The sequence below is a fragment of the Triturus cristatus genome, chromosome 9 (assembly GCF_964204655.1).
Source record: "Triturus cristatus chromosome 9, aTriCri1.1, whole genome shotgun sequence".
NCBI lineage: Eukaryota > Metazoa > Chordata > Amphibia > Caudata > Salamandridae > Triturus > Triturus cristatus.
Genome location: NC_140592.1, coordinates 1,004,655,867 through 1,004,681,345, shown reverse-complemented (window position 1 = coordinate 1,004,681,345; position 25,479 = coordinate 1,004,655,867). Strand labels below are relative to the sequence as shown.

The 25,479-nt window shown below is 47.3% G+C and overlaps 1 protein-coding gene across 1 annotated transcript in view; it reads right to left on the bottom strand.

Moving 5' to 3' along the window:
- SPTLC2 (serine palmitoyltransferase long chain base subunit 2) overlaps positions 1-25,479 on the bottom strand; it is a 384,930-nt gene that overhangs the window by 179,090 nt on the left and 180,361 nt on the right. Inside the window, exon 6 of the mRNA XM_085626636.1 lies at positions 19,492-19,585. Coding sequence (XP_085482762.1) covers positions 19,492-19,585 — 94 coding nt within the window. The remainder of the gene's footprint in view (positions 1-19,491; positions 19,586-25,479) is intronic.

Sequence of the window (25,479 nt, the reverse complement as noted above, 5' to 3'; positions counted from 1 at the left end):
CAGCGTTCTAGTGCAGGCTCTGCTATGTGCTCAACTGCACATAAAAATTGGGCCGATGAGCGGAAGTGCTGCTGGCACGCCAAAGTACAGCTCACCTACGCCCATCCGCACCTGGATGGAGCCAGGGGCCAGGAACGCAGCTCGTTTGAACACGGAGGGTAAGCGTTTTCAATATTCTCGGTCTGAAATAATGAACCTTATTCCCAATGACGGGAGAGGTTTGTGACAATATTAACCCAGTCAATACATCGTTGAGCAGTTGTGCTCACTGTAACTGGCACCCAGTGCTAACCTTGGATTATGGAGTGTCTACTTTTAATAGCAAGGAAAGATGTAAGGTATGGGGAAGGGAATTCACACCTAAATTTCATGTGCTTTGATTGATGTGTGCTCCGTGGTCAGAGTGGAAGTATGAGTGGATCCAAACCCTGGACCTAGAATGTTTATCAATGAAACCTGGGCATAGGAAGACTCAGGACCTGAGTTAGTGGCTCCCACCCCTCAGGATTATACTATTACCAGGTTTGACCAACCCCTTCGCGGAGCCAGGGGACTGGCCATTATGTCCAGAAACTCCATCAACTGCACTTTGGAGCCCATTAGCTCGGACTCACAAGACACCTGCAAGGTGGCGTGGTTTAGATGTAAAGCTAATAATAAATGCACTCTCTCTATCTGGGCTCCTTGTTTATCGTCCCCCTTGGCTCTCGAACTCAGTTTATTGAGGCCTAGGCCTAAGTCGTGGAACCCTACATTGCAAACCCCAATTTTACTATATTGGGTGATTTTAACTTCCATAAGATAAGGGGTGCAATGGCTGTCACTTTTCTAGAACTTATTACTGATTTTGGATTTTCCCAACTGGGGTCAAGTCCCCAACCTATACAGCAGGCCATATGTTGGATGGAATTTTTGCCAACCATTCGGCCTTGGTGGTGGGAGATATTCTCCCCTTAAGTTGGTCAGACCACCTAGTGGTCACTTTCCAAAGCACACTGTAGAAGGTAGTAAAACTGCTGCAGCGTGCCATTGTGGCTGCCAAATCCTCCTATTATGTTAACAAAATATAATCTGCCAGTAACACTCCTAACAAACTTCACGGTGGTTAAAGAGCTCTCTACTACCCTGATCCAGCAGTCCTTGAAGAGCTCTCAAAGTTTCTGCAACAATGTTGCAGTTTACTTTAGAGATAAGACCTTGAAGATCTTCTCTGACTTTAACCCCTTCAGTGCCACGCCCTTTCCGCCTCCTGTGCCGGGCGTTGCATTAGTGGGTGGGGTTCATGACGAGATAGTCTCATCATGGGCACAGCGCGACCGTGCTCCATGACGAGACTATCTCGTCATGGGCACAGAAGAGGTTAACGTCAATGAGGATAGGCCTCAACTCACTTCTGTCACAGAGGACTCTGCTGATCGGTACTCTACCCCCAACTATGTCCACTCCCTCCCGCCAAACCCCCCAATTTCCCTTTTGAAAGGGAAAATTTGTTATGCACATGGCATCAGGTTCGCCATTACAACTCATACCGGATCAGATTGCAACCTTTTTGGAAAAGGTCTACCTTCAGATATTAACAGGAGTGTTTCCCGACTTTGAAAGGAGGCAGTAGTTATTCCCCTTAAAAAGAAACCCAAGGTGTGGCCAAGATGGCGGCAGAGTGACATCGCCTTCTTGGGGCCCCGCTCGACGAGGCCGGAATACAGCATCCATCTGCGGCATCCAGACCCTAAGGAGGGCTCAGCAGGGTCCTCTGGGTGCGCTGAACGGCTAGGGCTGAGACCGTTGACCGGGGGACCCCCTAAGGCAGTTGTACTCTGTCACGGAGGCCGGGAGGCCTCCACAACAGTCGTGATCGGCCGCGGAGGCCCCGAGGTGGTGAGTGGTAGCGGCATCGAGAGGACCGTCCCGAGGAGCACACCGTTGGCAGACGGGCTTCGAAACTGCAGTGCCCATGGTGGAGGAGGCTGAAGACGGCGCGGTGAGGTGGGCGAGAGTCTGCTGAGAGCGCGGCCGCACTCGGAGCGGAGGAGCGGCCTCTGCGGGGCCTAGCCCGGTGTGGTAGCGGTCGAGAGAGCTTCCGGAGGCAGTGGAGAAGCAGCGGCGGCACGGCCCTCACCTGAGCTCCGGCTGGAAGGTGAGCCGCGGCGTCTGCCTGGTTCCAGGAGGCTGTCCTGAAGGGGGAGGCAACTACACCCAGCGATCACTGTGGGCTGCCACAAGGCACGGCCTACCGGCAGAACGCGCAGGGCCTCCAGAGGACACAAGGAGCAGAGGTGGGTGGACTGGCCACATAACACTGAGGGGCTACTGCCTGTGGCTACCCCTGAATGGACGGAGGACTTTGGGAGCTTGGGAGGGGGGGTGGGAGAATCCTGACCCGGTACTGGTATCTGCCTGGGTATAGGGGGCGAGCCGGCCCCCAAGCGAGCTTACTGGTCACCAAGGCCCTGGAACTCAGCCTCTCGCTTGCCGGTTCGGAGCTCCCCGATTGTGCCTTGACCCCCCCTGGATAGCCAGACCGCCGGTGCTGAGGCCTGGAGGTGGTGCATCAACAGAACTGAGGATCTGCTGCCCCGGTGCAGGTGGAGCTGGGCCTCGTGGAGTTCCACTCCCTCCCAGTGGTGTGTTAGTCAGCCTGCTGTGCCCGATCCCGGTGCGCCATTGGTGGTGTGGTGGAGATTGCGCGGAGGGCCCGGTGCCTATTGCCTCGGTGACCTGCTGGGGGAACCCCTCTCCCCTTACTTGGAATCCTGTATGGGGGGGGGAGGACGGGGGGGGGGGGGGGGGGGGGGGGGGACATCGTGATCTGGAGCCCTGTGAGCTGCGACCATGACTACGCAACGGTCCAAGAAGGAAACCGCGAATAAAGATCCCTTCATCAAAGACTTGTTCCAGAAAACGGGAACAAGGCTGGCGACGTGGGGACGGACCTGGAGGTGGGGCATGCGGCTGAGCCGGTTACAAGAGAATTTATGGAACAGCTCTTCGGCTTCCTTCGGGAGGACTTTGCAAGCCTGCGGTAGGAGATGGCCTCCGATGTCAAGCAGATCGGGACTGAGCTCGGCGAGGTGGGGGACAGAGTGGACACTCTAGAACGCAACGGGGACCGTCGAGAGGCCCATATTCTGGGTCAATGGTGTGGTCTCCCGTGCCTTTCGAATCGGACGCGGCACGAGAGAGGGGTGTCCTCCCCCCCCTCCTCTTCGTGCTCTATATGGAGCCGTTCACCGAGAGGGTCTGCTAACTCCCTACAGTCACTGGGATCCGGATGGGTGGCAGGGAACATAAGATCTCCCTGGATGCAGACGACATGCTTCTTTTCTTAACGCACCCGTTGTTAGGTCTTCCCCCCTCTGCTGGCAGAGGTTGAGGCTTTTAGCGCGGCGTCGGGATTCAAGATTAATTTAAAAAGACCCAGGCTCTAAGTCTTACACTACCAGAGGTGGATCGACACCAACTATCGCTGCATTTCCCATTCACTTGGGCCGCTACCAATATCACCTATTTGCGGCTCCTGTTTTTTTCTTCCACCGCAAAGACTGCCCAGGTGAACTATTTGGAGGCCTTGTACAAGGTCCGCCATGAAATAAACAGCTGGAAGAAAGATACCCTTTCCTGTCAAGAGGACTATTCTGCCCCGCCTGCTTTACATCATGCAGATGCTCCCCCTATGTCCGCCGCCCACGACGCTGGATCAAATGCAGCAACTCATCAATAGCTTCATTGGGGGGAAAGAAACCGCGTATGGCCAGTCACCTCGCGTACCTGAGACAAGACGAGGGAGGCCTCGGTGTTCCGCATCTCGGTCGCTACTATGAAGCAGCGCAATTGCGATGGATGATTGAATGGTACCAACTAGAATCGGAAAAGCATTGGTGCTTTATGTAAAGGGGTGTGGTAGGGATCCACATTTGGAAGGTTCCTTGGCTCCCTACTCCATCGGCCGCTCGGGGCGCATCTCTCCCCGGTCCTGCACGCCACTATGCAGGTGTGGGACAGGGTCCAGGAGAGGTGTCAGCTGTCCTAGACTATCTTACCCTTGACCGCTTTTATAGGGAATCCAGATTTTCCCCCAGCCCTCGTGGGGAACGCCTACTTGAAATGGCAAGAAGCAAACTGTAAACATATCGGGGACCTATTTGACGAGCGGGGTATCCTGGACTTCCCCAGGTTGGTGGCTCATTATGGGATCCCCAAGGAGTCGTATTGGTAGTACTTGGCGCTGCGTCATTGGGTCATACAGCCTCAGATCCGTCTGCATGCAGGTCGGCTCCTCACAAAATTCAAGATTTGGTACATTACTCACACCGCCAACAAAAGCCTTCTGTCAGATATTTATGGCTTTCTCAACAAGGCAAAAACTCTGACCAAATCCCCAGCGCAGCGTCGATGGGAGGCAGAGCTGAGTCGAGAGTTCTCACCCAAAGAGTGGGCGAATATTATTCACAGGGCCCGGTCATCATCGTGCAGTACCTCGGGAAAAGAGATGCTCTTAAAAATTGCACACTATTGGTATTACACCCCGGTGAGGGTTGTCCAATGGAAGCCCCACAGCAGCGATCTCTGTTGGAGCCACTGTGGACAGGCGGGTACACTGTCCCATATCCTCTGGCACTGCCCTAAGATTCAGGCATTCTGGGACACTATACTGCCCGTAATTGATCAGATATATCAGACAGAACTCCCCAGATTCCCTAGCTATATACTCCTGGGGCTAGCCAATTCTCACACATCCTCTCTGGTCCTGTAGGGGCAGGGCGATCACTCCAGCACTAGGGGCAGCCAAACAGGTTCTTCTGGCAAAGTGGGGCACAACCGACATACCGACCAAACTAGATTGGCTACACAAACTGTGGAAGGTTGTAGGGATGGAAAGGATTAGGGCAGGGATCAATCACACTATACCCCGATTCGATAACACCTGGGGGACCACGGTGGCATAGTTATCCTCAGAGTTTATAGCGCTTACCTGTTCTTGTTACCTCAGAGTCCGGCAATTCCCCACGACCACCCCCCCAAAGGACCCGCCACCCCCTGGAAATCAACTCTAGCTCCCTACCGAGTCATACCGTACACTGTGGGTGGATACCTGTCCTCCATCTTTTCTGTTTCTCTCAGTTTCCTCTCTGCTTTTCTTCACTTCCTCTATTTTTTTTATTTTATTTTGAGAGTTTTATATAGCGCTGGCTAGACCCGGAGGTATCAGAGCGCTTTACATAAAGTTCCACAGAAATTACAAAATTACATCAGTTACACATTACATCAGTTACTAGAAGCGCTGGCTAGACCCGTGGGTATCAGAGCGCTTTACATTAGGAATCTGATTATTATACAGTTAAAAACAGTTACAGGTTACATTGGTTATACGAAACACATTTAAATAGTATGGAGGAAGGATAAATAGGGCGGATAGTGGTAAGGGGGAAGGGTGTAGATGGCAGGAGAGATGAAGGAAGGTCTGCCCAATGTCCAGCTGGGTAGGTGACGGCCGAGGAGGGAATTCACAGCCCATCTCCCCTATAGCTATCAGGGTAGCTCCACCGGGCAACGGTCAGGTAGCAAGGTCTCAGCAGTCGAGGGAAAGTTCACAGGGTAAACGTCCTGAAAGGCTGTGCAGGATACAGGTCGGTTGAGGGCTAAGATCAAGGTCTGGTCAATGACCAGACCTTGTCATGTAGGTCCATGTAGGACCTTCCATGTAGGTCGGAAACCAATGATTGCGGCCTTTAAGCTGAGAAAGCAGACGTCGTGCAACCCTTGGGGTGTAACTTAGACCCCCAGTGACGATCGGCGGGAGGCGCCATTTTTAAGTCAGGCGCGTTTCAGAAGGAACACTCGAAGAATAAAAAAGCGTGTAGCTGGTGCGCTTGTGCCCGGAGTAGCTTCCATCCTTGTACAGTTGTTTGCGGCTATCCCCATCTAGAGCTATCAAGGATCATTCAATATCCTACTCTCCTTTTTGATGAGAGATGGCCCTTCCACGTGTCTCAAAAACGCTGGTGCGGCCTTCCCCAGGCGTCCGCACAGCGCAATTCACCGCGCACGTGCCCTCCTCGAGTATAGTGCTTATGCAGGCGGTTGGCGCAGCTCTGGGTGGCTCAATTAGTGCACAGTGGTTGTAGGTGGGTGTAATGTCTCCGCTTGCAACACATTCAACAACAGCGACTTAAACCATAAAAAGAAACCCAATGGCGATCAAGAGAACCTAAAAAACCGTCGCCCAATCTCTTCTGCCTATACAGGCTAAAATCTTTGAAAAATATATCAACCAGGAACTTCCCAAGTTTATGACTCCCCATGACCTTCTCGACCCCTCACAGAATGGGTTTTGTGAGTGGTCATAGAACTGAATCAGCACTGGTTGCCACGGAAGACTCGATTTGTCGCCAGCTGGATCGCATGTTGGATCGGTCAGCGACATTTGATAAGATATCTACATCCAGCTTGGTGTAAATATTGCATCAAGTAGGGTTGAGGGATACTGCTTTAGACTTCCTGGACTCCTTTTTAGGTCCCGCCTGAGCCAGTGCATGCGCTGCTATGGCGAGACATTTAGTGAGTGGGCTTTTAGAGGCGCCATCTGGCTTTCCTCTCGCTCTCCCTGTGCGCGCACGCACTGCTCACGTGTTGATTTTATTTTTGCTCATGCGCGCACACAACTCCCGGTCGCACGTTTTCTTTTTGCTGGCGGCCAATGCTTGTTTCTTCTGCTCCTGGTGCCCTGCATGCTATCTTCCATCGCCACCGTGATGAGCAATGATCTCCTATATGCAGCTTTGTGGTGTACGTTATATGCATTGGCCTAGAACGCCCATCAGCGTTGGCCATCTTGTTTTAGCCAGCAGCCCATACTGTGTACTTTTTTCTCTTTGGTTTAATGCGGCAACCCTGTCCTGCTGTACTGTAGAGCTCTGCCTCCCTCACCAGGCATGCTGTGCCACCACTGACCTTCCCAGCCGAATAGACCCAGGTTGCTTGCAACCGTTATTCAGTAAAAACAAGAGGTATTCACATGATGCGCGCGCGCGCGCGTCTAGTCACAGGAGAGAGGAGAGCCCCCTCATCATTACTCTGCCATTTGTTACCCATCGCACGCTTCGTGCAGCCCGCCTCCTCTGCGTTAATTAAATTGAGTTGTGAAATGGCTAGTGACCGTGCATTAGAACATTAAAGGTTGCCTCCCTCTGTCTTACATTGACCCTCTCAAAAATGGAACATGGCTGAATTTAGCTAAATCTACCGGGAGATATGACGAAAAACCGAGACTTTCCCCTCAAAACCGGGACTCCTGGCACCCCTCAGAGGAGCATGTCCTTGTGTGACTTGTGGTGTTTCTCTTTGCCTTCCCAGCGCACTGCAGCTCCACAGGTGAGTATGTGTTGTGCTCTCTGTGCTCAAAAGCTTCCCCCCAACCCACACACTTGTCCCCGAATGTGCATTCTACGCTATACAGGTGAGTGCAGTGTGCTCAGTCATCGCAGAGCTATCTCTCAGATTACCCGCCTGCTGCAGCCCTCCGCTTTATTTTCCCTCTCCATTGGATTAATGGGAAATAAATAAATCACTGTACTATTAGATTAACTCCAGCTCAGCCTCAGATTATATCTGCGCGCGTTCGCCTTTTGATGGCAGAGTTATTAAAATGAGCTCAGAGCAGGCACCTGTCACCGTGAATAATTAATGCACCTTCTGGGCACTTCCATCAGCGCTGCTTCTCTCCCTCCCACTACCTCAGTGTCTCCCCTCCCACCAGCCCACTCTTCTCTCCCTCCCGCTACCTGTGTCCTTCCCCTCTCACCCGTGCTGCTTCTCTCTCCTTCCACCCGCGCTGCTTCTCTCCCTCCCACTACCTCTGTGACCCTCTCTGTGTCCCTCTCCTCCCACCCTCGCTGCATCTCTCTCCTTCTACCCTCGTTTTACAAGAACATATGCGTTTTGGTGCTTGTGGCACGCACGGAGCCTTGCTCCCTTTCTTTCTCTAGCCACTTCAATGTTAGTTTCAGCATTTACACCAGCAAAGACGATTTTGTGGGGCATTTTCTTTCTAGTTGAAGAAACTATGTTGCGTCTTTGTAAAAAACCTAATTTTTTATGTAATTTTTTTTTTGCAGAGTTTTATATAGCGCGAACTTGACCCGAATCCAATCTGGTATCAGAGCGCTTTACATAGCACCAGTTATGTTACATGAAGACACACATTCAGTGATTTGCCCAGAATCACAGGATGTTCAGAGTCATTACCGAGACTCGAACCCAGTTCCGAGGTCAAGCGCCCTAGCCGTTAGGCCAACTCCTCTCCCGCCATGCAACAGTTAATGCTGTTGCACCAAGGATATTGTGCTGCATAACTAGACACTTATAAGGTCCCAAAGGAGAGACCTATTGGCTATCCCAATGCTTGTTGATAAATAGGACCCAAACAGTTAGCTGTGGGAGTTTCAGGACAGAACCGTTCCAGCATCCCTCAGCCTCACCCTGTTTAACCTACATTTTGCCCCGCTAAACTGGTGCAGCAATTTGGCTTTCAGGTGGTGTCCTATGCGGACAACACACAAATCCTCATCACTATATCAGATGATATCATGCTGGTTGCAGAGAAGTTCAATCTCTGAATGATTGATATCCGCATCTGGATGAAGGGGAATTGCTCGAAATTAAATGCCAAAAAGATGAAGATCTTGGTTTTTGGGGCACAGCCCTTGGTGTGGTCAGGACTTTGGTGGCCAGAGACGCGTGGTCCTTTACCTACACCAGGTGTCTTGTGATTATCTTTAATAATACACTTACCGTTGACACGGAGGTCAACAGTACTGAGAGTTCTTGCTTTTTCATGATCAAAATCCTGAAAAAGATTTTCCCTCACACACCTGCTGAACTCAGAGTAGCAGTGGTTACTGCGTTAATTACAACACACCTGGACTACTGCAATGCTTTATATTTGGACATCAGTGAGTCCACGCTTAGCAGACTGTAGGTCATTCAAAATGTGGCAGCCCGCCTGGTACTGGATGCACCTAATCATCTATTAGTCAGGGAAGGCATGTGCTCCCTTTAATGGCTGCCAGTTAGGAAGCGTGTGATTTTTAAAGCGCTCTGCATGGTCCATTTGGCTTTTCACCATCAAACGCTGATTAAGGGTGGGCGGAATTTGCGAAATTCACTTTCGCAAACTATCGCGAAAATGTAAAAAATCTACGCAAATACGCGGAAATATCGCGAAGACGCGGAAGTTTGTTTCCCGCCCGTTCGCGGTATTTTCAGCGTGATCGCGGCTCGCCAACTTACCCATGCCGTTGCTCACAGGCGCGGCCATCTTGTTTTCACTTGTCTCGCCCGCGTTCGATATGAAGTGCCCGCGTCCTCACGCTCTCGCTCGCGGTGGAGAATGACGTGTTCGAGATCTCAATCATCTCATACTCTCGCGGTGCGTGATCGCGAGAAGAAAGACGTGATCGCGCGACGAAAGACGTGATCGCGCGACGAAAGACGTGATCGCGCGACGAAAGACGTGATCGCGCGACGAAAGACGTGATCGCGCGACGAAAGACGTGATCGCGCGACGAAAGACGTTAATGGGGGTGCGAACTGTCGCGAGACAGCGCAAATGGCTACCAACAATCCAACATCTCGTGGAGAACTCGACCGGATCAGGAAAACTTGTCGGAGAACGCAGGGATTCAGGTAAGGCTATCCGCGCACGCGAGAATGTATTTTTTTACAGCGCGAGCAAGAAAAAAATTTCCGATAAGATGCGGATTGCGGAAATTGACATTTTCGCGCTCTCCGCGGAACGCGGAAATGTCAAATTATCGCAATTTCCGCGAGCGGGACGGAATTTTCGCCCAGGCCTAACGCTGATGCCTCTAACAGCAGCATTTCACTGGCATACCCCTAAGAGACACCTTAGATCATCTTTTTTAAGGAAGGTGACCATTCCTAGATTTTGGAAAGCCTATTGGGGAGGTCTCTTTTTTGATAGCAACCACCAAATTGTGGAATACCCTGTCCACACACATTGCACATTTGAACTGCTATGTAGTTTTCAGTAAGCAACTGAAAACCTGGCTCTTTTCCCTCCAGTGATTGTAGTGCTCCGTTTTGTTTTTTTGCAGCTGTTTTCTACACCGGTGTAAGTGCTTTGATGCCTGTGGGCACAATGCGCTTTACAAATTTACTTAATTTCCCCAGGTGAAAAATTATCTTACCTGATGGAGAAATTTCGTAGCCACTATGGAAAATATTATACTCCTGACCTTCTCAAACACATTTCTGACGTTTTCAAGATTGATAAGGGTATGGAGAGGAGTTGGTGAATAACATGCAAGCAAACTTGTGGGTGTGCATAAACTCACAGGGCAATCCATACCTGGAATAACGATCTCCCACTTACTTCTAACCCCAGTGAGTAGATGCTCACAACTATGGAAAACAAGGGAATTGTGTGGAATAATAAGATGACGTTTTCTGCCCAAGAATGAACAATGTGGTCAAGTGGAAAGTGTCAGAGTGGGGGGGACCTCCTCTTGATCCTTAGATGGCAACTTAGGCACTGGGGCGCAAGAAGAATATTTTTATTTATAGGGACATTTTATGAAATTAAGTGAATGCTTAAAAGTAAATTCGTTGGAGCAATCCACATGATACTAACTCAAAAACTAAAGTAAAAAAAGAGATCATATATCCTGAATACTGATAAAACCAGACATCCAGCACTGTGAAAGCCCTCGAGCTCAGCTCACCAGCAGGTGAGCAGAATTGTGTATGTGGTCGGCGGCAGCACTAGCTTGCTGGCAGACCCTGAAAGACTGTTACCGTGAGTACAGAGGTGCCCTAAGGAGCCTCCCCAGTACATGGGCTCATACTTCCAGCACCGGAATCGGTGTTAGGGTATTATTCCAACATGTTTGATACTAAACATGACCAGGTTCGGTGCAGTCACTATATAGTTAGGCATCTCTTAATGACTGATGTCCACTACACACCTTAAAATGGCAGGCCATACTTACAAAGCCTGGAGAATCGACTGATGTGTTTGTAGGGGTGTCCTGTTCATGCAGAGGCACCCTCACACTTGTAACCGAGCACCCTACCCTTAGGATTGAAGAGCCTACCATAGGGGTAACTTATAGGTTAAGTGCAGTGACCTCAGTTACAAGGAAACATATCTGTCGTGAGAGGTGCAAGCACCAGCTCACACAGGCTGCAATGTCAGGCCTGTAGTCACAGTTTAAGGGGACTCCTATAGGTGGCACAATACTTGCTGCAGCCCATGGGAGACCTCTAGTGCACGTATGCCCTGGGAACCTCAGTAAGAAATACTAGGGACTAATAGTGTTACACCAGTTGCCAATTGTGGAGATACCAAAGTACTTATCAAAGCCAATTTAGGGGAGAGATCACAGACCCTGGGGTCTTGATTAGCAGGAATCCAGCAAACTAAGTCAAAAGCATACTGACACCAGGCGAAAAGTGGGGGTATGCAGGCTAGAAATATCCTACCTTCCTACAACACGTTTTATAAACCTCCTCACATCAGGAGATGGTAGATTCGGCAAACATAAAAAGCTGAAAGGGCTGACAAATAACAGTTCACATTGCTGACTGCAAGGCCTTGCTGGATAAAGACAAAACAAACTAAAGAACGTTCAACAGCATAGCTTGTAAGGGGTCAGTGTCCCAGGCACAACAGGTTATGAAGTTGTCAATGAGCGTAAATGAATTTCGAGGAGAAGTGTCTGGTAGCGAAAAGGACATCCACTACTTCAGAGAGCATACCGAATGAAGTCAATTGCTGCCGCTCTATCTCCACATATGGAGGTGTAGTGCTTCTGATAAGAACCCTGCCCAGGTTAGACAGAAAGTCCTCCCATAGTGGCAAACTGTTCACAGATGCTCATGGTTAAGAGTTCTGCACACCATACTCTCCTGGCCCATCTAGCGAAATTAGGATGTCTTGATGTTCTTCAGAACTCATGGCAGGAGAGGTATGGTTGAAAAGGGATATAGGACTCCTTTGTCCCATTCAAACAAAGTGGGTACAGGAAGATTACGCGATTCAAGAGCAGTAAGAGACATCAAGAGGATTTTGTGATTTAGAAAGCTCACTTTAGTCTCTATGGTAAGCCTGTATAGATGTAAGGCTTATATTGGACTACAAGGAGTATCTATGAAAAGATGGTGCATGATTTCATGTACAATAATAGAAAGGTCTGTTTCTTGCTATTAATTATTATTATTAATCAGAGTATATTATTCCTTTCTTTCTTCTTGCGGTGCCCTACATGATGTTAGTCATAACCGTGGTATGTTTGGGGAATGATTGCGATATGTGTGAAGGTATGATTGAGTTTTAATAATGTTTTTGTGGAGAAGGGTTGGTGTAGCCTTGTCAGAATATATTTGATTATATTGTGTTAAACTATATATGTTATGCTGTACACTTACTATTTCCCAGAAAATAATATAAAAATATTTAATAGGAGAAAAAAAGTTGAAAAGAAAAGATAATGAATAAAAAGTATCATGAGAAAATAGATATATGTTTTTGGGGATTATATATTTTGCGGCACAATGTATATTTTAATAATGATTTGTTCTTGGATGTATACAGATGTACAAAAAGGGGTTTTTGGCAGTTATTGTTGCTTGCATTGTTCCATTCTAGCCAGAATGCGTCACCTTGTGGAAAACTGTAATGCACTAAACTGTTGGCACTACAAGCCCTTGACAGTGGTGAAAAGATCTAGCCATGGCTTTCCTCATTGGTTGAAATCGCCCTGTGCAACCTGGGGATGTAGAAGCCACTCATGTTCTACCAGACGACGTCTGCTCAGTTAGTCCGCTTTGGCATTCAGGTACTCGACAATGCAGTTGGCGACCAGGAAGCTGATCTGGTGTTCCAACCACTTCCAGAGGCACACAGCCTTTTGTCACACATAACTCTGTCCTGCTTGCTGCAGTACCACATGGCAGTCATGTTATTCCTGATCACAAGTACTAGCCTCCCCTTTATCGACAAAATTAAGTCTTCAAGATCAAACGATGGCCCATGGCTTCCATAGGTTGATATGGAGGTGTCTTTCTGTTGGAGGCAAGAGACCTATCTCCACCATCCCCAGATGCACTCCCTAACCCAGTATTGTCATCACATTCACCTCTTGGTGGAGAACTAAGAGTGGCATCCTGCAAGACAAACTGTGAAGGTCAGCCACCACTGCAGATCTTGAAGCATCTCCCCTGACATAAGGACGTGTTTGAAAGGAAGCATTTATGCTGGGCCTACTGGGACTTAAGGTTCCAATGCAAGGCTCAAATGTGCCACCTGGCATAGATGACAACAATGCATGACACTAACGGGTCAAGGCACACTCACTGGGATCCAGGATACAGCCACCAATATCGAGATCTACATCCAAATGTCCCAGACTAGTTACGATAGAGAAATAGCCTTGCACTCTGTGCCCAGGATATCTAAAAAAAAAAAAACTGAGGCCTTTGTGAGAGAATCAGGTGGTACTTTGGGTCATTTAAGGTAAATCCCATAAATATTTGGCGTTCCACCGATGTCTGGAGTTCCACCAAGACTAACTGAGCGAGCCTGCCTTTAGCAACCAGTCATCGAGGTACAGAAATACAGGCACTCCAAAAAATTGGCAGTAACCCCACATCGCTTTTTTGACCCACCCCAAAAGGAAATCTGGCGAGACCGAACTGGATCTCAGCAAACTGAAAATGTTCCTGGCTCAGCCTGAAGTGCAGGTAATGCCTGTGGACTGCAGGACGGGTATATAAAAATGTGTGTCCTGCAAGTCTATTGACACCATCCAGTATCCCAACTGCAGACGACAAATGATCTGAGCCAATTTGAGCATTTTTAATTTGACCTTCCTTAGGAAGGTGTTCAGGGTCAGAGGTCCAACACAGATCTGATTCCTCAGTCCCTTTTTCAGGAAGAGGAAAGTGTAGGATTAGCAACCCTCACTTTTCTACAAATCAGATTCCATCTCTATGGTGCCCTTGGAGAGCAACAGGAGTACCTCCTACAGCAGAATGGGCAGATGCTCTTCCGAAATTTGTTTTGGATCTGGAGAAATGGTGGGTTGAGATGAGACAAAAAGGTAGGGGGTAGCCAGTAGTTAATTTAAATTTTTTTTTTAAAAATAAGTGTCCGCGCTCTTGTCAAGAGGCCAATGCAGCTTGCACCACACATTGCCCCTACCATGCGGCCTTTAACAGTAACAACACAACTACTAACCATCACAATCCTACAAGTGTGACAATTCAGACAAATTTCAGGCCTCCAAAGCTATAAGAATGGCTTGTGCGGCAGGTAATTGTAATTTCTAATGTAGATTGAACGAATAATTACCTGCTGTTGTGGTCATCTCTAAATTAGCCAGACAGCACCACCTTGTGGCAGACTGTCACAAGTGCGGGTGTTGACTTTAAGGGCCGGTGACGAGCACCAGAAACCACCGGCTAAAAATAAGCACTTGGTTTCGCCCTTTTGAACAATCTGCAAGACCCCATTGGTAGGATGTGATGGATTACCAACCAGTGAGTGTTAAATCCTGCCCCCTACACTTTGGACATGAGTAGCTAAGAACAAACCAAAGTGGTTTGTTTTGCACTGTGGTGGGGGACAAGGAATTGGAGGAGTGGTGCCCCTGCTGATCTGTGCATTGCCTCCCCGTGCCCAATTTGTGGTCCTGAAAGAACGGGGCTATGTGTTGCATCACTGGCTGGGAAGGCTGTTTGTCTATATGCGATCCCCCTGGAATAGCCCCTACATTTTCAGAGCTCGTGGGTAAGTTACTTTGCAGGGGAACAAAGTGCAGTTCTGTTACATCTAAAGAGTTCCAGAAAGGAGCTTGCCTCCACTCTGAAGAGGCAAAATCAATCATATGAAATATCCATCAACAAGGCCAGCACATTGCTGGAAAATTTTGTTGATCTCATCCAGGCTTGTTAATGAATCAGAATACGGGTACCGACTAATGGGTTCCGTGGAATCCAGGCCTGCGCGAAAGACTTACTTTGCAAAGGCATGCCCATCATGCATCGCCTGAGCCACAGAGTCCCTAACAATCTCCAGCGCAGTTGGCAAAATCTCACTAGCCATGTCCCAAAAGGGCATATTTATTTCAGCCCAATAGACAGACTGTATTAACAGATCTCAGTGCCAGTTTGGCATAAGAAAACCTTTGCTCACTAAAAAGGTATCAATTATTTTCTTTTGGATTGTCTATAGCAGGATGGGTTGGAGATAAATCAGGATCCACCTTACCATTGGAAGCCTGCGCAATGAGACTCTCCAGAATACAGAACTTAGTTGGGAGATGGTCAAGTGCATAGTCCAACGCCAGGTGACCCACAGTTTTTTTACTAATAGGTGGGCAAAAACCAGGTAGTTATTAAAGTATCTGTGCCTGGGACCTTAAATTGAAGCAGGGGCTCGGTTGTTGCTGGTCCTGGTTGCAAAAGGTCTGCCAAAACAGTTGTCTTCATTACAATGGAGAGCAGCTGCAATTTTAGTTCTTCAGCTGTCCTCCAAACCACCACTGCAAATGAGGCTCTTCTGCCTTGGGTGGCCCATTTGGTGAGTTGAGCTCTGTCTCAGGGGAGGTATCAAACTCACCAAAAATCTTGTAGCCAGTGCTTAATTTGAAAAAAACCAACAGAAAATAAATAGAATAGTGACATAGACTAACCATCACACTCCTACAAGAGTGACAATTCAGACTATTTCAGGCTCCCAAAGGCTTTAAGAATAGCTTGGGCAGCAGCTCAGTCATTTTTAATGTATACTGAATTAATAATTAACTGTTGTGGTCAACTCTAAATTAGCCAGACAGCGCCACCTTGTGGAAGACTGTCACACGTGCCGGTGCTGACAATTAAGTGCTGGTGCAGAGCACCAGAAACCTCTGGCTTAAGTTAGGCACTGCATAGTAGCGCGACATCACTTGCACTTTTTTGCTTCCGGATGTAGAACACAGCTGTCATGTTGTACTCCTCTGTTAGCACGGTTTTCCATCACAGTACAGGGAGGAACACTTTAACAGCTAGCCTGATGGCTTGAAGCTCCACATTGTTTATATGGTGCTCCTGGTGTTGAGGGGTCCAGGTGCTTTGCACAGCTACCTCAGAGATGAGCTCCCCACCTCACAAGAAATGTGTCGGTGGTGGGGGTCTAGAAAGGGCCAGCCTAGCAATAGGTTATTGTTGTTCCACAAAAACAGAGTGCTGCGCTCTCGTCCTTAACACTAGATGTCGATAATGCTCTTTCACCTCTCCCCACTGCCTTGAGAGGCATTTTTGTAGTAGACGCATGGTATAATCTCTATGAATGAAACCATCATCCCCAACAGTTTAATGACAGTTCAAACAGTAATGAGACAGTATGTCTTAAAAAGAGGCAGTAGCTGTTGGAATGGCATTACCCTCCGTTTGATCCGGTATGCATTTGCCTGTAACTGAGCTGAGAAAGGGCAGAACCCGCTGCAGCTGAAAATGTAATTTTCTCGTATTGCTGGTGATAATTAGGCAGTGATGTAGAACAGATGCCCCTCCCATCAAAAGTCTCATTAAGGAAGAGCAGTTGCACCTCAGGCCTAAACCCCGACAACCTATGCCAGGCATGCCTTTGGGGGAGGATGGTATTGATACCCCCTAGTGGCTGTATCCACCACGTCGAGGGTGCATTTGAAGTTGGCACTGCTAATTGTTTTCCCCTCAGCAACCAACTCCTGTCCTCTTTTACAATGGGCCTCTGGTAGAGGCTTCCCCAGCGCCAATGTCTCCTTCCACTGGTACCAGTCGTACCTGGAAAGGTTAACCTATTGAGTTTGAAATGTGCCAATGCATGGTTGCTTCAAGTGCTACCTGCTTTCCAGTGTCATCAATTTAGACTCTTTGTCAGCCTTCTGTGTAAACAACGAGGGAGCTAGGGGCAATCGTTCTACAAATATAATCTAGATCGTCAAGGGTAGGCCTATATTTAATCTTCACTCTGGGAGTGACAATCTTAGCCTTTACCAGTTCCTTAAAGTTGTCAGTGGTTGACCTCAGCATTCCCTAGAGCATGGGGAGTTATTGCACCCAAAGCTATGTCTTAGACAGGCATTGACCAGGAAGTCATCCTGAATCCTCAGTCGGTGTAGTTTGACCTAATGATGCTGTGTAGCCGTTTGTATTCCTGCATGATATGCAGTGGTATCATCTTGTGGGGAGAACTTGGCAGCATAGGGCTAGAGGTCTGGATCAGCTTGGGGGTTTACCACAGTCTGAGGGCCTTACGGGTTCGTCAAAGGGGCCTCGGTAGTAGTAAGGACTGCCCTACACGGAGTCAGTGTCCTGCGGCTTAGATGAAGGAGGGTGTGGGCAGTGGTACAGGTGGAGGAGGTATTTGTAGAAGTGGTGGGAATGGTGTTGGGCTTGTAGCAGAATCCATGACCCTTCAAGGACTTGGTGGTATGTAAGGGCATAGTCCTGGTTCCTTCTCAAAGGCCTACCAATGTTTTTTAGCATCTGGATGAGTCCTGGGGCCGGTGGTTTGGCAAGTATTTTGTCCATGTGCTTATGGAGAGCTAATTCTACTTTGTATCCAGGACCTCTTAGAAGTTTCTCAAAGATGGACCCCTCTGTGGAGTTCAACTTTGGCATCGAGGGGAGCTTCGGCCCTGGCCCAAGTGTCAGTTGCGGAGGTGCTTTCAGCATTGATTTTGGCTCAGAGTGTGTCTTTTCAGAGGCTTGGGGATGTGGTGGTGATGTCGGCGCACAGTGCAGCTTTACGATGCAAAGTCAGTGTGGAAGCGGAGAGCAGATCCATGCCCTTTTATAGGATCTTCATAGGTGACGATCCAGCCTTTCGAGTCTAGGGCATTCTGGCTGGAAGAGCAGAACCCTAAGGTCTGTGCTGCTTTTGGTTAAGCTTGGGACTCAATGCCACTCGCTTGGGAGTGGTGCTATGCCTTTGTCAATGGGAGTTTTTAGGCTAAAGACTGACCTTGAGGCGCTGTAGAGGTGCTGAGCATTGACTTTGACTTCAGCCCATATACTGGCATGAGTTACACTGCTAGTTTAAGAAACTCTACCTCCTCCTAGATGTTGGAGGCCTCGAGAAGACAGACTCTGGACTCTGCCTGACCTACTGGAATGTTTTTCTCTGCAGCGGACACATCTTTAACTCCGAAAATGTCTTGTGTCTCTGAATAGGCCTATCTTTGCACACTTACACACTGAGATGAGCCTTCCTCCTTTGAGGTTTCTTTTGCAGATGAAGGTGAGGAAGGCTTCGCAGGATGGCTCCATGTACTCTAGGGAGAGGCAGACGTTTCAAAACTCAAGATGATCACTCCAGGGGTATTCATGTGGCACCTAGAGCAGAACTGAAAGTGTGTACGTTTCATACCCTTGTCCTAGGTGCATTCGCAAGGAAGCATCAACGAGGACTCAAGACTAGTCAAGAATAGCGGCTCGAGTATGCAGTGCACTGAAGCGTAGTGATCAGCAACCGACAGATCTAAAGTTCCGGCATTGCAGAAGGCTAGATTCTGACAGTAGCATTTTCGTTGCAGTAGTAGAGGTGAACTGCTGGAAATGAGAAGAAAGAACCTGCGAGTTACAACATCAATCCTGGAGCACTGTTCTAAAACATAAAAGCCTGATGGCAATGAAGCCAATCAAAGGTGGAGTCAGTGTGCTTGTGCACTGTGGTCCAAGAGTGTAGTCACAACAGGTCTTGGAACTCTGACTTCTTAAAAGAAAAAACCATGTAGCAAACATCTGCGCCCAACACTAAATGGCAGGAGCATGCAGAGGAAGTGTACATAAAGCCACACATGCTATATACATGCAAACAAACACACACATATTGTTAAAAAAAGGCTGTCAGATCAATGCCAAACTCCATTTAAGAAGATCAATACCTGACATCAAGCTTCTATGCTATTTAATCATCACAAAACTATCTTTTTTTCTGAATGTTTACCAAACACAAAGCAGCTGTCACCGAGTGGGTGTATAGCCAGGTCTTGGGCAGACATATGTTAAAATACGATTTAGGTAGATTCTTTTACTCTAGCAGAAATTCCTTCATTGGTAATTTATACTGCCAACAGTTATACCAGAAAGGATGCTTATGGTAGCGGGGGGAAATGCTTAGAGCTTCATAGAAAGCAAGATGGATTTAGTTTTCTTTATCTGAGTAAGGAAAGGGAATTGCACAGCTGAACCCCAATGGCAAGGAAGAGTGACTTTGACCTCTTTAGAAGGATTAGATGACAGACTACTGCACAAGAAAAGTGAAAATGTTTCTCAATTGTGAACAATAGAACAATGGAATTGTACTAGACCCAGAAACCCCTCAAATTTAACATGTTTTTGCAAGTGCGCAGGAAGTGCAGTGTATATTGGTCCCTACACAGAAAACCATTCAATCCCCCAAATGCCAGACCATGCCAAGGAATATGGCTCAAGAATACTCACTGTTGTGTTTGAAGATTCGAATGGTAGCACCAGACAGCCTTGCTCCCAGTACCAATGACGCATGGTTCAGTTCATCGCTCAAAATCAAGCAGCCCTGTAAACAATAGCACTCTGAATTAATGAGGAACATTTATACAACGACTTCATACACTCCTCAGTCTCAAGAGCTGCAACTCCTTCAGTCAGAGAACACCTTAAGTCAAAAGGCCACACGAGGACTCGCCCAATGCAATGCCAGCTCTAATACAAAAACTGCTATCACTATATCCACAATGATCGAATCCCCTTAACTAAACAAAGAATATGGGAAAGTTACTAACTTGTACTCCCTCTACTCCATTCATCTTCAATTAATTTATGAACACTGAATCTTTCTCTATACAGTGAGACCCGGAACATTTAAAAAGGGGGGAACATTTTTCATTTTTAGGTTATAGTCACTTAAAGGCGTATTGTGTTTTCTTGTAAACACAGCCCGTTGAATCTTAAACACAATTTAGAGGATGTCTTTTGAATCTTCTTTAATCATGTATTTTAGAAGAAAAATAAAGATAGTGATGAGCTAGGCCATACATCCTAACGCAATGAAAACTTCACTCTAAGCCAGCCAGGGTCAATGACTGCCGCAGAGTACAAAGCTGTGACAGCTGGGTGAACAATTAACCTGAAGTCTGGAAGTAAGCAGCAGGATAAAAGACCACTTTGTCCACTTTCATATTTTGCAAGTAAATGTAAGGACTGTTCAATAAATCTGCAAAAAATCCCAATAAACATTAAGGTTTGCTCTTGCATAAACGGATCTTCAGTCATATTCATGAAGACAAATAATACCAAGCCTCTATGCATCACAGAGGTAAGAAAATGGAACAAGACAATAAAAAGAAAGCTAGTCATAGATAGAATACAAATCACTAAGCAAGCAGAGAAGCTTAACTCCCTTGGTAATCTGCCCTTTGGTAAATGTATAGGAAGTAGTGCACTGCAAACATATGGACTGATCTCCTGGGAGATCTACAAATTCCAAAAACTGGAACATTAATAAAGTAGGCTTTGGCAGCCACTTTGCTCTTCCAGAATAGGGCCTAGGATCCTAAAAAGGATTTATTTGTAGGTCTTTGGTCAAAAGGTGTAAGAAACAAAGCATTGGGCTAATGCCTGCTTCATTCTCACCAACAGATAATGCAATAATGAACGAACATCTGTTTGGCCTCTCACATTTCTCTATACTTTAAATAGAAGCAGAGGGCACTCCTCACATCAAGGGCCTACAGGCCAAGTGTGAGAAGGGACATTTCTGTACTTAATGATGGATTTGGAAAAATATAGGACGTGATGAACTACTTACCTCCTGCAATGCTCTCTGTGGTGCATACTATTTAACCGCAGATTACTCAGATCAGACTGGATCTGGATTTTTTCCATTTAATTGCTGCAGCGTGCCGGTATGTGGAACCATCAGAGTCCGTGCTGGTCTCACACAGCTTCCAAAACAGACAGTGCAGTATATTGGCATTTTCGCTAAACTCTGATGTCAGTTTATCTTGAACACTCCCAAACCCTCACATGCAGACCAAACAGCCTTGTTATAATCACAAGAGCTCACTTCATAGAAAGGAGAGGGGGGAGGCAGCAGGGAATCTGTTGGATAGACTATTCACCAGAAGGTAAGTAACGTGTACTTCTGATTAATATTTCTAACTGCAGATTCCTAACCGGTTAGATAGATACCAGAGCGGTACATCCCAAATCGTGGAGGGTCTGGAGAGTCTACTCACACCAAGAAGTCCTGCAGAAGTCAGTGGGCAAACCTGCATTCTCCAGGGACTTGACTGACAAGGCAGTGGTTCTTGGTGAATATATGAGGGATGCCCACTTAGCATGTCAGATATCCAATTACAGCAACAACCCTTTCCAGTTCTGTTCAAGCACCCTAGGCTCTTGTGCGACAAGCATAGGCCATGTGTGTGCTCCTTCTTGGCCAGGCGTAGCAGATTTATACGTACAGGTTTATCCACCCGCACAGGGTGTTTCTGCACCATCTTCCCCTTCTTCATACTACTAAACCCCCACAAAAAGCTGTTAATCTACTGGTTACTCTCGTACACTCAATGTATTAACAGAGCTCTATTTGGGTCTGTCAATGAAGCTTTTCATCTTCCCTACAGGAAAGTGGTAGAGAGAAAAAGGCAGATAGGATAATGGATTGACTCATGCTAAACATCGATACAACATTCGGCAAAAATGAAGCACAAGTATCAGAACCAATTTCTCAGGGAAGAAGGTGTTGTATAGGGGAAGCATTGACAGTGCTTGCAGTTCAGGACTGAGGCGAGCAGTAGTTGTTATAGGAAACACCATCTTGATGGTGAGCAGTCACAAAGAATAGTTATGCATATGCACAAAAGGCAAGCACATTAAAAAAATTAAGGAAAACATTAAGGTCCCACTGTGGCATAATGAAAGGCATTGGTGTAAACAGTGAAGTCAGTCTTTTGAGAAATGTAATCACAACTGGTGACTTGAATAACTAAGTTTGATCTGGCAAATGCAAAAAGGCTGAAGGTTCCAGATAGAATCCAAATGCAAAACTTTCCTCAGCCGAAGATTGGAGGAACAGAAAAATATAAGATAACGTGGCTTGTAGAAGAAAAATACCCACAACAGGCCGCAAATGTCGCCCAATGACCGAATCTAATAGATATGATAGAAGTCTCTAGAAAAAATAATCACATCTAAATCGAAACCCCTCATTCATCGCTGCTCAAACTCCCTGCATAGAGGTGTAGGTTATGGAGATTCAGGGGCAGAACCCTACCTTGTTGCAGTGACCGGAGGTCCTCACAAAGAGGTAGACTGATCCAAGGACAAATGCTCAGGCTCAACAGATCCAATCCAAACCAGAGCTATCAAGATGATCTGAGACGGATGAGTCCTGACTTTCTTTAAACCTCTGTGCCAGAGAGGTAGTGATGAAGATGTACAGGACCCTGAGCCCCAGTGCATACCGAATGAGTCTCACAGAAATCCTCTTGGTGCAATTTCCAGGACACAGTAATTGTAGCACTGTACACTCTGTGGTGGCATACAGATCTACCCAGAGCACAAACCACTAAGCAAAGATACCCTGAGCCATCTCCAGATGAAGACACAGTTGGTGGTCTGCAAAATGATGCCTGCTAGGATTGTCTGCCTGGGACCTGAGCGATCCTGCCTAATCATTGGCTACTAGGAAGAACTCCTCATGGTATACCATGTAAATAGGCGCTGTGCTCCAGGTAAAAGGTCCACAACCCTAAGTCGCCCTGCTTGATGTAGTACCACTTAGTAATTGAGTTGTCTGTCAAGATCTGAATTTAACCTCCACTTGATGGCTGGGAAGTAGGTCTTCCGAGCAAGCAAATGTCTCAAGCTTCAGAAGATGGACGTGGAAATTTCGATACAGTGGGGGCCAGAGACCCCCAGCTTTCACTTCTAGACAGCTGCCCCACCCAGAGATTACGCGTCTGTCAGTCTGTCACTACTGTGAGGTGTGATTGGGGCAGGAAGAACTGTCTGCTGTAAGACTGTTGGTGTTCACCATTGAATGTCCTCGACTGTCTCCTTTAAGAGACAGATGCTGTCAGATGGGCAGGCAGTCCATTGTTGGACCAACTGAAAGTGGAGGTTCCACTGCAAGGTTCACATGTGCCAACAGGCATAAAGGACCAGAATGATGCATAAGCTAGGAGTCCAGGAATTTGCAGACTCATCCGCAACGGATAGCAGGATTGAGCCTGAAACATCAAGATTTTATTCTGAATGTCCCAGACTTGCTGCAGGGGTATGGAAGCCCTCAACAGCACTTTGCCCAGAATGGCCTCTATGAAGAGCAATAGTCTGTGGAGGCACTCGATGGAACTTTGGCTCGTTAATCGAAAACCCCAACAATGAAGACGGGTAGCCGTTACCTGCAGGTGGTCTGCAGCGGACTGTGGCGAGCTGCCTTCAGCAACCAGTCATCAAGGTATGGGATTCCAGACTTGAAAAGGCAGGCAACGGCAACTGATAATTCTTTCGTAAACACACGAACAGCAAATGGGAATTGCCGCAACTCAACTACAAACCGAAGGCAGCATCAGTTGGGACAGCAGGACCAGTACATGAAAGTATGCATCTTGCATGTCCAAGGACACCACTCAGTCCCCTAGAGCAAGGGAGGAAAGGACTTAGCAAGAGTTCACATTCTAAATGTATGCCTCTATAAGAAAGAGTTCAGGGAATGAAGATCCAAAAATCGGCCTGTGCCCTACATCTTTCTTGCAAAAAGAACAATTGATAGACAGAATGCAGAACAATGTCATTCATTCACCCCAGTACAGAGATGTGGGCCTAAATCCATCTTTTTTTGCTCACCATGCCATTCCAGTTTGGAAACAGCCATATGCAAATCAGTCTTGACCCTGTGCCCAATAGGAACAGTCCAGCCCGAACTGCCAGGCCAGGTCCTCCCTGGACTGGAAACTAGCATCCTAGGACCGGTTTCGAGCTTTCAGCCCTCATCAGCCAGGATAGCTTGACTCCAGTGGCATGGAGAGCACGGGACCCGCGTCTGGGCATGCCTGTCCCACTCGGGCTGACAAATGCAAAAAGAACATTGATGGACAGAATGCAGAACAATGTCATTCATTCACCCCAGTACATCTTTCTTGGTCACCAAAACATATTGGCAGAAACTCTCCTTGTCTTTTTCAGCCTTCTGTACCTTCTCTATGGCCTTTTTGGCCACAACCAACTGAACTTCCTGCACAAGGATGGCAGCATGATCTACTGAGTGACAACAGGTGAGATGTAAGTGGGAAAATGTGAAGGGCAGTATGTAACCACTCTGAACTATTTTCATCACCCAAGATTTCATGTTCTTTTCCAGCCGGATATTTAAAATCTAATTTGGGCCCTAAAGGCTGAGCACGGCCAAGGGAGGAGAAATCAAAGTGCTTGGTAGCTGTTGTGGCAAGTGTGGTGTAAGATTAAGATTGTTGTTCTTGTGGTGTTCACACCTCTGTTGGGGCTGTGAAAAGGTGCCTGCTGGGAGTGTATGGGCTGCGAGGGCTAACTTTTGGCAGTAAGCTATGCCCTGTTAGGGTATTTTAATATGTCTAAGGCGCTTGAGTACCAGAGGGCGTCTTGGCGCTGGCTTTGACAAAGGAGAGAGATTGAACGGAAAGATCAGATCTAGCAGATGCTGAAGAGCCACGTTTTAAGATGTTTACCAAAACTCAACAGATTGGGCGCATTTTTAATGTGTAGTGGTAAAGTGTTCTATGCTTTTGACGTGCCTGGAAAGAAGCTTCTGCCGCCGCAGGTGGATAGTTTGAATCTAGGTACAACAATAGGTTTTTATGCCTTTAGCTCTGCTGTGAACCTAGGGGCTGAGAGTCTTTTGTTTGGCTTCCCTAAATTTAGGTGGTGCTAGGCCGAGAGTGTCCTCTAAATCTTTTTTTATTTTTGGTGGAACTGACGGGCCTGTTCTAGTAAGCCTTAAGGAGCGGATTTGAACACAGCAGTCATTGAAACACTCCAGAACAGAGTCAGCCTTTTCCCCGAAAATTCTGGAACTATTACAATGCATTTCGATAAAGGATGCTGGAATGTCGCCGTAAATATCTGCTGCACATATTCAGGCATGGAATTAGATTATGACACTGGTGCCCATGGCATGGCCCAGTCAGTCCGTTGTGTTCACACCAGCCCACAATACATTTCGGAGTGTCCTGTTCATCCTGGATTATTTGGGTAAGAATTCACCAAGGACGTCTGCCAAGCTCTCGCTTGCCAAGTCACAAAGAGTTTTTAGGTATCTGCTTATGAGATAGACAGGGTTGGGGAGCCAAGAACCAAGCTGGAGTAAGAGAACCCACTTTTGCCAAAGACGGACACACTTTTTGACACACTGTCTTGCAGTGCATACGGAAACTCATTAGGAAGGCTACTTTTGAAATCCTGGATCAC